The sequence below is a fragment of the Centrocercus urophasianus genome, unplaced genomic scaffold (assembly GCF_019232065.1).
Source record: "Centrocercus urophasianus isolate 14NV4802_14NV808 unplaced genomic scaffold, USGS_Curo_1.0 seq_539, whole genome shotgun sequence".
Taxonomy (NCBI): Eukaryota; Metazoa; Chordata; class Aves; order Galliformes; family Phasianidae; genus Centrocercus; species Centrocercus urophasianus.
The window spans coordinates 8,950-21,163 of NW_024885132.1; the positions used below are offsets into that span (position 1 = coordinate 8,950).

General features: G+C 43.7%; 1 protein-coding gene across 1 annotated transcript in view; it reads right to left on the minus strand.

Moving 5' to 3' along the window:
* Positions 1–8,024, minus strand: part of LOC122169433 (mesoderm induction early response protein 3-like) — a 12,666-nt gene extending 4,642 nt beyond the window's left edge. The window contains 4 exon segments of the mRNA XM_042835583.1: positions 4,781–4,926; positions 7,551–7,575; positions 7,886–7,943; positions 7,945–8,024. Of these exon segments, the coding sequence (XP_042691517.1) occupies positions 4,781–4,926; positions 7,551–7,575; positions 7,886–7,943; positions 7,945–8,024 (309 nt within the window).
* Between the last annotated feature and the right edge of the window lie 4,190 nt (positions 8,025–12,214).

Sequence of the window (12,214 nt, forward strand, 5' to 3'; positions counted from 1 at the left end):
TATTTTCAGGCACAGGAGTGAAACAATTTATCACCATCTCTCTTAGCATATAGTGAAGTTTCATCAAGATATTCAAAACTGTTTACTAGATGAAAGTAAATAGTAATTGATTGTTAAAAATTTGCTCCTTATCTGATTCATACTGTAGAGCACAAGTGGCTTGTATTTTTTCAATACTAGAAACACAACCCCCCTACAAGAGAACTGCAGAAAAACTTGAAGACTCTAGTCCTACACAATTACAGCTGCAAGTGTGCATTCAAAAACTCACAAAAGTAAACCAAAATAGCAAGCTTTTGTCTCCCCTTTTCATCTCTTGCACAATATGTTTTATAACAACCGCTGAGAATGCAATAGGAGAAAGACGGCTAATCATCTATAAGGCAAAAAAAAAAAAAAAGACAACGCTGCATTTATAATTTTCTTTTCCCAACAGTTTTTGTGCAAGTGATTTTGCTAAATATCATATTTCCATCCTAATACAATTATATCATTCAATTCAACAATGAATTAGAAATATTTTCTGATATTTATACATTTAAAAGTTAAATCATCTTCAAAAGTTTCTCGTTGAACTCATATACTGATTGAATTATGTTTTCTTTAATCAGCTAAGGTCCAGTCAGCTAATTCTGCAAAGACTTTTCACAATGGGTTAATGCAAACTCATGTTCAAATCTTTCCAGGATGGAGACCTAGAGTAATAGTGTTTAAGATGACTAGCTCTCAGTTCTTTTTCCTTTGAGTATAGAGGAAATAAGATTATTTTGTAGAGCAATAACCTGATTTTAACCATGACAATACAAAAATCTAATTGTAAAGGTAGCAGGACAAGAATTCAAGAGTATAAACACTGACAATTGCATATTAAGAAAATTTATTTTTTCATGGGCTACACAAACGCAGCTTCATATTTGATGCCAGAAATTACACTCTCAGAAACCTGTTGATCAAAACCCAAAGGTATACTACATGGCGTAGGCAGATCACTGAACAGTAAATACTAGTAGCATCACTTTGTGGGTGTTCAACATTCAGCATGTTTAAAATGAGTGACAAGCTGACATGGATGAACAGGAGGTAAAAAAGGAAAAATTATAGAATCGTTTGAGTTGGAATGGATCCTTAAAGGTCATCTAGTCCAACTCCCCTGCAACAAACAGGGACATCTACAGCTACATCAGGTTACTCATACCCCATCCAGCCTGACCTTGAATGTTTCCAAGGATAAGGCTAACACCACATCTCTGGGCAACCTGGCCCAATACCTCACTACTCTTATTGTAAAAAAAAAATAATAATAATTTTATAACCAATCTAAATTTCCCCTCTTTTAGTTCAAAATCATTTCCCCTTGTCCTGTCACAGCAGACTCTGCTAAAGAGCCTGTCCCCTTCTTTCTTACAATCCTCTAGATATTGAAAGGATGTTATCAGGTCTGCTCAGAACCTTCTGTTCTCCAAGCTCAGCAGCCCCAGTTCTCTCAACCTGCCCATGTAGGGAAGGTGCTCCATCCCTTGGATCATTTTTGTAGTCCCCCTCTAGACATGCTCCAACAGCTGATCATGCTTCTTTTGATGCAGCCCAGGATGCAGTTGGCCTTCTGGGCTGCAAGGGCACATTTCTGGCTTATGTCCAGCTTGCCACCCACCAGTATCCTAAGTCTTTTTTAGCAGGACTGTGCTCTATCCTTTCATCCCCCAGCTTGTATTGGTAGTAGATGCTGCCTTGACCCAGGTGCAAGACTTGGCTTTGTTAAACCAGGTTCTCTCTGGGCCCACTGCTCAAGCCTGTCTAGGTCCCTCTGGATGGCATCCCTTCCCTCTGGTATGTTGACTGCACCCCACAGCTTGGTGTCATCAGCAAACTTGCTAAGGGCGTACTCAACCCCTGTCGATGTCATTGATGAGGATGTTAAAGACCACCGGTTCCAGTACTTAGCCATGAGGGACACCACTTGTCACTGATCTCCATCCTAACATTGAGCCATTGACCACCACTCTCTGGGTACAATCTTGCAACCAGTTCCTCGTCCATCAAACAGTCCACTCATCAAATCCATATTTTCAATTTAGAGAGAAGGATACTGTGGGATATTGCGTCAAAGGCCTTACTGAAGTCCAAACAGATGACATCAGTGGCTCTTCCCTTGTCTACTGATACAGTTACAACATCATAAAAGGCCACAAGGTTGGTCAGGCAGGACTTGCTCTTGGTGAAGCCATGGTGGTTATCCCGTATCACCTCCCTGTCTTCCACATGCCTTAGAATAGCTTCCAAGAAGATCTGCTCCATGATCTTCCCCAGCATAGAGGTGAAGCTAACAGGTCAGTAGTTCTCTGGAACATCCTTTCCACCCTCTTTAAAAACTGGTGCAATATTGCCTTTTTTTCCCCCACTCACCAGGGACTTCACTTGACCACCATGACTTCCAATATCATCAAGAGTGGCTTGGCAACTATTCCCATGAAAATAAATAGGAGGTGTTACTTTCAGAGAGACCTATGTACACGAGCTAAGAACTAAGAAATCTTTTTTTTTCTCCAGTCTGGTAGGTACTATGGAAACAATGGTGTTATGGTATTGGATCCAATATCAGTAGTTTTTCACTATGTTTCCTGTTCACTGTCTTGAAGACAATGAAGAAAATTCTCAACTGAGGATGAAATGGGATAGATAAAGCTCTGAATTCAGTTTAAACATTATCGACAGGGTCTAAGGTGGCATGTAATTACATTTACAAATAACTAAAATAGCTGTGGGTTTTTTTTTTTTATATATATTATCTTCTCAAGATCTCCTTTTTCCAATATAACACTTGAACAGAATATCCTGAAAAACATTTTGGATTTTCTTAAGTACTAATTTATTATTATTATTATTTTAGTTAAGGACAGCAAGTGTAATTTCTTTCATTTTTATCTATTTAAACTTGTGCTTTAATGATATCCTTTCAGTGAAATTTTTGCCAAAATAATGCTGCAAATTAATAGTTAGTTAGATGTTGCATTCATGCTTAAATTACTACATTATGCATCATTAAAACACAGAAGCTTCTTGCAAATGAAAACATGCCTTTTTCTGTGTGTGCCTTACTTTCTGCTTAGGAGCCTTTTGTATGTATGCCTGAGAAAAAGAGTATGCTTGAAATGAGAATCTTTTACATGAACAAACAAATATTCGTATGCATATCCATATGCACATAGGTTACTCCAAAAGTAATGCCTCCTATTTATTTTCATGGAAACCACAACAGGTACAGCGAGCAGAATAACATTATTTGATAGAGCAAATTCTCAGCTACAAAAGGCTATTTTTCAACATAATCACCACCATTAGCTATGTATTTCCACCAGCAATAAATAAAACCCTGCATGCCACACTCATAAAAATCTGCACCAGCAGAAGTGACCCACTGTTTCACAGCTGCTATGACAGTATCGTTGCTAGGAAAATGTTGCCCATGCGGTCCATCTTTAATCAGTCCAAACAGATAGAAGTCAGAAGGTGCCAAATCTGGACTATGCAGTGGGTGTGGTAGGACTCACTGATGGGAAATGTGCTCCACAGTCTTCAAATTGCTGTGGAGCATGGCGCTATCATGTTGAGAGCAAAAGGCTGTCTTCTCTGGCCTGATTCTGGAAGTCTGAGCCTTTAGCTTAGTCAGCATCACGGTACAGAAAACAGAGTTGGTGGTTAGTTTGAGTTTGAGGAAATCCAGAAGGATGATTCCTTTCCTATGTAAAGTGCACATCACACATTACTGGCTGAGGGCTGCATCTTGATCAGTTTCATCTTTGAGGAATTCACAGGTCACCACTGCATAGACCTGTCTTGACTCCAGCTCATAGCGGTGACACCATGTCTCATCACCAGTACTGATGCAATCCAGGAAACTGTCACCTTCAGCCTCATATTGGTTCAATAGGCCCTGACAAACCTGCATACAGTGTTCTTTCTGTTTCTGTGTGACCATTCATGGGACTCACCTGTCCCAAATTTTGTGATATTCCAATGTTGCCACCATCGTTTCCAACACACTGAAGCTGATATTTAGCTCCGTACACAGTTCACTGTTCATAATCCGCTGATTCACATGGATGAGCTGATTGAGACACTCTTCATTTTGCAAAGTGACAGCTATCCATGGCTGTCTGGAACATGGCTTGTTTTTCACATTGCTGTCACCACTGCTGAACTGCACCACCCACCTCCTCACTGTGCTCACATCCACTGTTGGGTCTCCATAAATGTTCAGCAAGCATCAATGAATACGGGTACAATTTTTTCCCACATGGAAGAATTCAATTAGATACCCCTTTGCTTCGTATACACTTCCATGCCAGACACCTTTTTGTCAGACTGCCCCTCTGCTGCCATCAATCACACAGCAACAAAATGTGATGGAATACTGGCAGGAAGGTTCACCTTCTACTGTCATACCACCAACATCTGCCTCTGATGTTGTAGGCCAACATAATAACATAGGAGGCATTGCTTTTGGAGTAGCCCTTGTACTCTCAAACCAGCCTCAGTAATTTAACCTCTAAAGTAAAAGCATTAAAGGAAAAAAGTAATCTGAAATTTATACTAATACATTTGAAAAGCCAAATTCAGTCTTTCTGTGACTATGCACTGCTATATCCTAAGTAAATCTGATTTTCTTTTCTTTAAACATTTTGCAAGAAACTGTATTATACAATACAAACTAAACATGTTGAACATCCTTTTCAGCAAGAGGTACAGCACACATGGACATCTAGGAGATCGAGTCACTTACCTTTTCGAAAACAAAAATTTCAGCGCTGAAATTTTTGTTTTCTTCCATCATTTCCTCCTCTTCGAGAGTTTGCTCATCATCATAATCATGAACCAGCATTTCAGCAGAAGGGTCAAAGTCATGATCCTCAGATGATAAGGAGCCAACTATTAAAAAAGCCCCATATCTGAATCATTTTTTCTACACCACCATACAAAGTCACATCAGAAAAAAAATAAGGTTACATGAATTCTTTTGCAAACAGGGTCATAACTCTCAATGGAATAACTGGAACAAACTCCTAACTACCTGACAAATTCAACTGTTTTAGGTGGCCTTCTCTTTCCATATTTATAAGTAACAGGCACAGTTTTCTCTCTTACAACATAATGTAAATACCTGGAAGAACTACATAAACTACTGAAATAAAGTTTCAGAAAGTACAATCTCAAATGAGTATTTTTCTAGCTAAAAGATTGTTCAAAGCATCCTTGAAATCGTAATTAAGTCCAATGGTTTTATGATTTTCGGTTATCGGTATTCCACATCATAACATCATGTAGGGCACTGGGAGTAAAACAATGCTCCGAGTCCGAGTACCTGTCTGGAAGAGAAGAACAACTACATATCTCAGGGGGCTTTGCGGTCAGAGAGGACATACAACCCCTGGCAAGGTCACCTGATGCCTCTTCTTCATCAGGCTCTCCTCCCTGCTGCTCAACTGGACTGCGCATCTCACCTCAGCATTATGGTGAGGCCTATCTACCTTTCGGACACTTTCTCTCATTATATCTGATTTATTAGCTTCAATTCTAATTACATTGTATTATAGTGTGTTATCTTGCATTCCAATACCATCTTTAGTAAATTAGTTTGTTTCTCCTCATATCATTGACGCTGTTTTTAATTATTTTGGGGTGCCCTGTTTCCCTTTTCTGGACGCTGCTTCACCCTGCTAGTCATGGAACTGGGCCAAACCAGCCCATAAACCACTGACATTAAGGCATACACATCACAAGATTTCTGATGCTGCAAGAATGCCAGCTTTACCGCACAAATCAAGAGACTGTGATTTATTGTCTCTGATTCTATTTATAATGATTTATACAGTAACTAAGCTATTTTTTTCTACTGATAAATGATTAACTGAAGTTTATGCATCAATTTCCTAACAGCAAAATAAACAGTGAGACTCACTTCAGATTAGTTTACTCTCACAAATGAGATGTTTTACTAAAACTAGCTTAACTCTCAGCATTTGATCCAGAAAGAAAAATAAACATGGCAGAGCCTCAAAAAATATAGAGGAAAATATACTGGAAATAACTAAATGCTTCTAAAGAACCACATTAATTAACAAGTCATAATGACAACTTTATGGTCCAATAGACACTTTTTCACTACTCAAGAGGATACTTGCAAGTCATCAAGTACTGCTATTTTACATGCACTTTTTCAACTGTTAGAAAGGTTATCATTAGATTCAAAAAGGTTTTAAAGGTGCAAATATTCTGCACCACAAAGTCAGCGATACACAATGAAAGTTACTGAAATACGGGGTTGCTTTGTTTTTTAATGGTTATTTTTCTCAATCCTGAAAGCCTTAAGAAAGTAAACAAATTAGGATATTTTTCTTTAACTTCTAGTTTCCTCTTCTAGTTCTTACATACTATTGTTCTGCTGCAATCCTTGGTTTACCAGCAGCAGAAAGGTTTATTAAAAATTATTTCCACGTGATTCCTACAAATTTACAATCCTCTTCTTAAAAAAAATAATAAAGCAGTATCCCTTGTTGTATTACTTCTAGCCTTCAGAAACACTAGTATATGTTAACACTTGTGAATCTTAGAGCATCTAATTAATTTTTCACTGATTATGTTGTGTTTATTCCTTAAATGCAAGTAATTAAACTTTGCCCACTTAGCTTGCTTAAGACAATATCGAGCAAGTTCATAATACCATACCATGCAGAAATATTCAGGCTTAAAATGCTTTTTATTCACATGCTATTAATATTATGGTCTCACATAGCTCTCAGCATAGCTGATAATACTACCTCATTTACAATAATTATACATTGAATTTTTCTGCTGTTGGCTATTACATCCTGATCCCATAGCTTTTCAAGAACTGTGAGCTGTCCTGATCTAGTATGTGTATATATATTATTGCTTCTAATTGTTGTTCTAATTCATTTTGAATAACTGAAGTGGAAGGCCTACGCAACTCTCATACAAAAAGATACATTCAGTGGCACTCGATATCCAATTTAAAAACATATTCAAGTAATATGAGCTCATTGAATTTAGTAAGAGCAGTTAAAACAAACAGTTAATACAGAAAGCAGTTACACAGAAGTGAATGCACTCCTCAAATACTTGTCCATAAGTAGCTCTATTGATGTTAAACATGCTCACTTGTGTGAAGTATTCCAATGAACCTTAACAGAGCTTCAAGCCTTAATGGTTGTATATCGTTGTGATTTAAAATGCTTTCTGATATTACCAAGAATTAAAAAATTCATACAAGACTGTAGTTATCAGCATCAAGCAAGTCCCTCTCTCCTGATTTAAAAGCACTTCAAAACTTGGCTTTCATTTTGTGCTGCAAGTAGCCAGTTATTAATTGGGACTGGAGCTAAGGAAAGAACTCCACAGCACATGCAGGTGACACATTAGGTGACCGTGACACATTAGAAAAACTACAAAGCAAGAAGATACAGCTGTGTAAAGGAATAGGAGAGAGGGTAGCATGCAGGTAGGGTGCCAGGCAAGAGCCGGCAATGACAAACCTGGACTCGAACTCCCAAAGGATGCCTGCAGGGAAAGCAGAGCCAGGTGAAGTGTGAAGTTCTTGTAGTCTGGAACAAGGCACCTCACCCCGCAGCATGTAGGGTTCACGATTTTACATCCCCTCCTCTCTGTGACCAGAGCTTCCTCCTTCTCCCACCATTCTCTTTCTGTTGCTCCCCCCACACAGGCTGCTAACATTACCCCTAGTCCCCATCTCTCTGCTCATCCCACCATCCCACTTACCCTCTCCTATTCCTCCTTCCCTCATCCACTCTGTCGCTCCGCTTTCCTCCTCCCTTAGTAAAATCCAACCAGGAGCTGCAATCGGACTGACCCAGTGTTCCTCCGTCCTCCATTCCCAGCGGGACATGGCAGCAGCAAGCAGCGACAGAGACAGACCGACTGGCCGCCGCCTCATTTCCACTCCCATCCCAAGGCTTGCTTATTCTCCCGCCCGCCAAGCACTTCTCCATAGCACTGCACTAGCAGCGCAGCCGGTCCAATTCGGACCGCAGCACAGCCGCCGTGTCCCCTACCGCAGCCTGTCAGCCACCCGCAGCCTCCAAACCCGAGGCCCGCGCTGCACGGCGCTTGCCATGCGGCCTAGTCCTGCAGGCACCTGGAGCCAGTGGCTCCAACGGCCACCCTGCTAGTCCCTCGCCCCGCTAGCCCACCCTAGAAGTGCCTTACGTGGACGTGAAAAACCAGGCGGTGTCAGAGCCCCTAGAAAAAACCGTCCGAACTCCGACACCCCAACCCTATTTCCCCGCTCACCTCCGCCATATTTGGACACCCAGGCTGAGCAACAGAGCTAGCAACGAGTGCCCGGATGAGGCCGCTAAACCAATGGCAGTCGCCGAGTAGGAGCCGGCCGGGGAGGAACCAGAGAAGGTGGCGGGACGGGTGGATGGCGGCGGCGGCGGCGGCGGCGCTGTGATCCCGGGACCCCACCTCCGGCGGCACCTCAGCTGCTGAGGATGCTTAGCACGTCCTGGATTTGCCCGGCGTGGAGGGGGTACTCGGCATAGGCCTAAAAGCTGAGGCTCTTTCCTGGTTTTATGATTTTTTGTTATTGGTATTCCACATCATAACATCATGTAGAACACTGGGAGTTAAAGAGTTAAAGCTCCAATTCCGTGGACTGCCGATTTTTCCGGGTACTCAGTTCTCAGAAGAGAAGAACTACATACCCCAGAGAAATTTTGTTTCTGTTTTCCTTTCAGAGGGATTTGCCACCATCCATGAATCAGTGTAAAGATAGAGCATTGGCCACCTCTCCCGTTCAGCAACATCTAAGGCCAGTTGGACAGCCTTTACCTCTGCAAATTGACTTGATTCTCCTTTCCCTTCAGTGGCCTCTGCAACTTGTCGATGCTTCCCCACAATACGACACAATCCATCTGTGAACAGGGCATATTTCTTTTCATTCTCTGGTAGTTCATTGCAAGGTGGGGCCTCAATAGCACGAGCTACCTCTTCTCCTGGTGGTGTTCCAAACTTTTCACCTTCAGGCCAGTCCATGATCACCTCTAGGATTCCTGGACGGCTGAGGTTCCCCATCCGCGCTTGTTGTGTAATCAACGCAACCCACTTACTCCAAGTGGCATCAGTAGCATGATGGGTGGAGGGAACCTTTCCATTAAACATCCAGTTCAGCACTGGCAGTCGAGGTGCCAGAAGGAGCTGTGTTTCAGTACCGACTACTTCAGAAGCAGCCCGAACCCCCTCATAAGCGGCTAAGATCTCCTTTTCAGTTGGAGTGTAGCGCTCTTCAGACCCTCTGTACGCCCGACTCCAAAATCCCAGTGGTTGGCCTTGGGTCTCTCCTGAGGCTCTTTGCCACAAACTCCAAGTGGGACCGTTCTCTCAAGTAGCAGTGTAGAAAATGTTCTTTACATCTTGTCCCGTCTGTACTGGCCCCAGGGCCACAGCATGGGCTATCTCCTGCTTATTCTGCTCAAAAGCCTGATGCTGCTCAGGACCCCACTCAAAACTGTTCTTCACTGTGTCACCTGTTAAAGTGGGCTTACAATGAGGCTGTAGTTTGGAACATGCATTCTCCAAAAACCCACTACGCCCAGAAACGATTGTGTCTCTTTCTTATTAGTGGGGGGAGACATGGCAGTGATTTTGTCGATCACATCTGTCGGGATGTGATGACGGCCATCTTGCCACTTTATGCCTAGGAACTGAATCTCCTGGGCAGGTCCTTTCACTTTGCTTCGCTTAATAGCAAAACCAGCACTCAGAAGAATTTGGATCGTTCGCTCTCCTTTTGTAAAGACTTCTTCTGCTGTATCACCCCACACAATGATGTCATCAATGTACTGCAGGTGCTCAGGAGCACTGCCCTGTTCCAGTACAGTTTGGATCAACCCATGGCAAATGGTCGGGCTGTGTTTCCACCCCTGGGGCAAACGGTACCAGGTATACTGAATGCCCCTCCAGGTGAAAGCAAACTGTGGCTTACATTCTTTGGCCAAAGGAATGGAAAAGAAGGCATTAGCAATGTCAATGGTGGCATACCACTTAGCTGCTTTTGATTCCAGTTCATGCTGGAGTTCTAACATGTCCGGCACAGCAGCACTCAGTGGGGGTGTGACTTCATTCAGGCCTCGGTAATCTACCATCAGCCTCCATTCTCCACTGGCTTTACGCACTGGCCATATGGGGCTGTTAAAAGGCGAGTGAGTTTTGCTGATCACTCCCTGGCTCTCTAGTTGACAAATTAACTTATGAATGGGGAGCAAAGAATCCCTGTTGGTGCGGTACTGCCGCCTGTGCACCGTTTTTGTAGCAATTGGTACCTGTTGCTCTTTTACTCGCAGCAGCCCCACAACAGACGGATCTTCTGACAGGCCAGGCAAAACAGACAGCTGCTTAATGTTGTCTGTGTCCACAGCAGCTATTCCAAAGGCCCATCGATACCCCTTAGGATCCTTGAAATGCCCCCTTCTGAGATAATCAATACCTAGTATACATGGAGCCCCTGGGCCCGTCACAATAGGATGTTTTTGCCAGTCCTTACCAGTGAGGCTTATCTCAGCCTCCAACACAGTCAATTCTTGAGAGCCCCCGGTCACTCCAGAAATATGGATTGATTCTGTCCCTTGGTGACTCGAGGGCATCAGAGTGCACTGTGCACCAGTGTCCACCAGGGCCTTATATTTCAGTGGTTCTGATGTGCCAGGCCATCGAATCCACACAGTCCAATATACTCTATTATCCCTTTCCCCCCCCCCGAGTGAGGGCAGGGCCCCTCTATTCATTACCTGCCTTGTAATTCTCTCACTCGGGCTTGTAGTACAGGAGTAGGTTCACAGTACCACTTCCTCATGTCTTCTCCATGGTCACATAGGTAATACCATAAGGCAATTTGCGGTGTATTATCCCTTACTTGAGCCGGAGAGCGTTTGCCTCTAACAGCTGAGATTTTTGATGGTGCACGTGAGAAGGAAGGTTCATCGTCTTTAGTTAGGTGGGCTCGCATAAATTTCATCATCTCCTTCATCTCCTTCGCTAGACTCATTTGATTATCCTGATCTTCATCAAGCATCTCTGATACTGCTACAGGCTTTTGATACTGTGCCCCATGACATCCTTATAACAAAGCTGAGGAAGTGTGGGATAGATGTGTGGACAGTGAGGTGGGTTGAGAACTGGCTGACTGGCAGAGTGCAGAGGGTCGTCGTTGGCGGTGCAGAGTCAGGTTGGAGGCCTGTAATTAGCGGTGTTCCTCAGGGGTCGGTGCTGGGTCCGGTCTTGTTCAACATCTTCATCAATGACCTTGATGAGGGGATGGTGGCCACCCTCAGCAAGTTTGCTGATGATACGAAGTTGGGAGGATTGGCTGACACGCCTGAAGGCTGTGCTGCCATTCAGCGAGACCTGGACAGGCTGGAGAGCTGGGCAGAAAAAAACCGGATGAGGTTTAACAAAAGTAAGTGTAGAGTCTTGCATCTGGGGAGGAATAATTGCATGCACGGGTACAGGTTGGGGGATGACCTGCTGGAGGGGAGCTCTGCGGAGAGGGACCTAGGTGTCCTGGTGGATGACAGGTTGGCCATGAGCCAGCAGTGTGCCCTTGTGGCCAAGAGGGCCAATGGCATTCTGGGGTGCATTAAAAAGAGCGTGTCCAGCAGGTCGAGGGAGGTGATCCTCCCCCTCTACTCTGCCCTGGTGAAGCCTCATCTGGAGTACTGCGTCCAGTTCTGGGCTCCCCAGTACAAAAAAGACAGGGATCTCTTGGAAAGAGTCCAGCGGAGGGCCACAAAGATGGTGAAGGCCCTGGAGCATCTCTGCAATGAGGAAAGGCTGAGTGAACTGGGTCTGTTCAGCCTTGAGAAAAGAAGACTGAGAGGGGACCTGATCCAGGTAAATAAATATCTGAGGTGTGGGGGGCAGAATGGCGAGGCCGGACTCTTTTCAGTGATGAGTGGAGACAGGACAAGGGGAAACGGCCGGAAACTGCAGCATAGGAAGTTCTGCACAAATGTGCGCAAGAACTTCTTTACAGTGAGGTGACGGAACACTGGAACAGGCTGCCCAGGGAGGTGGGGGAGTCTCCTGCTCTGGAGATGTTCAAGACCTGCCTGGATGCCTACCTGTGCGACCTGCTGTAGGGAACAGCTTTGGCAGGGGGTTGGACTCGATGATCTCTGGA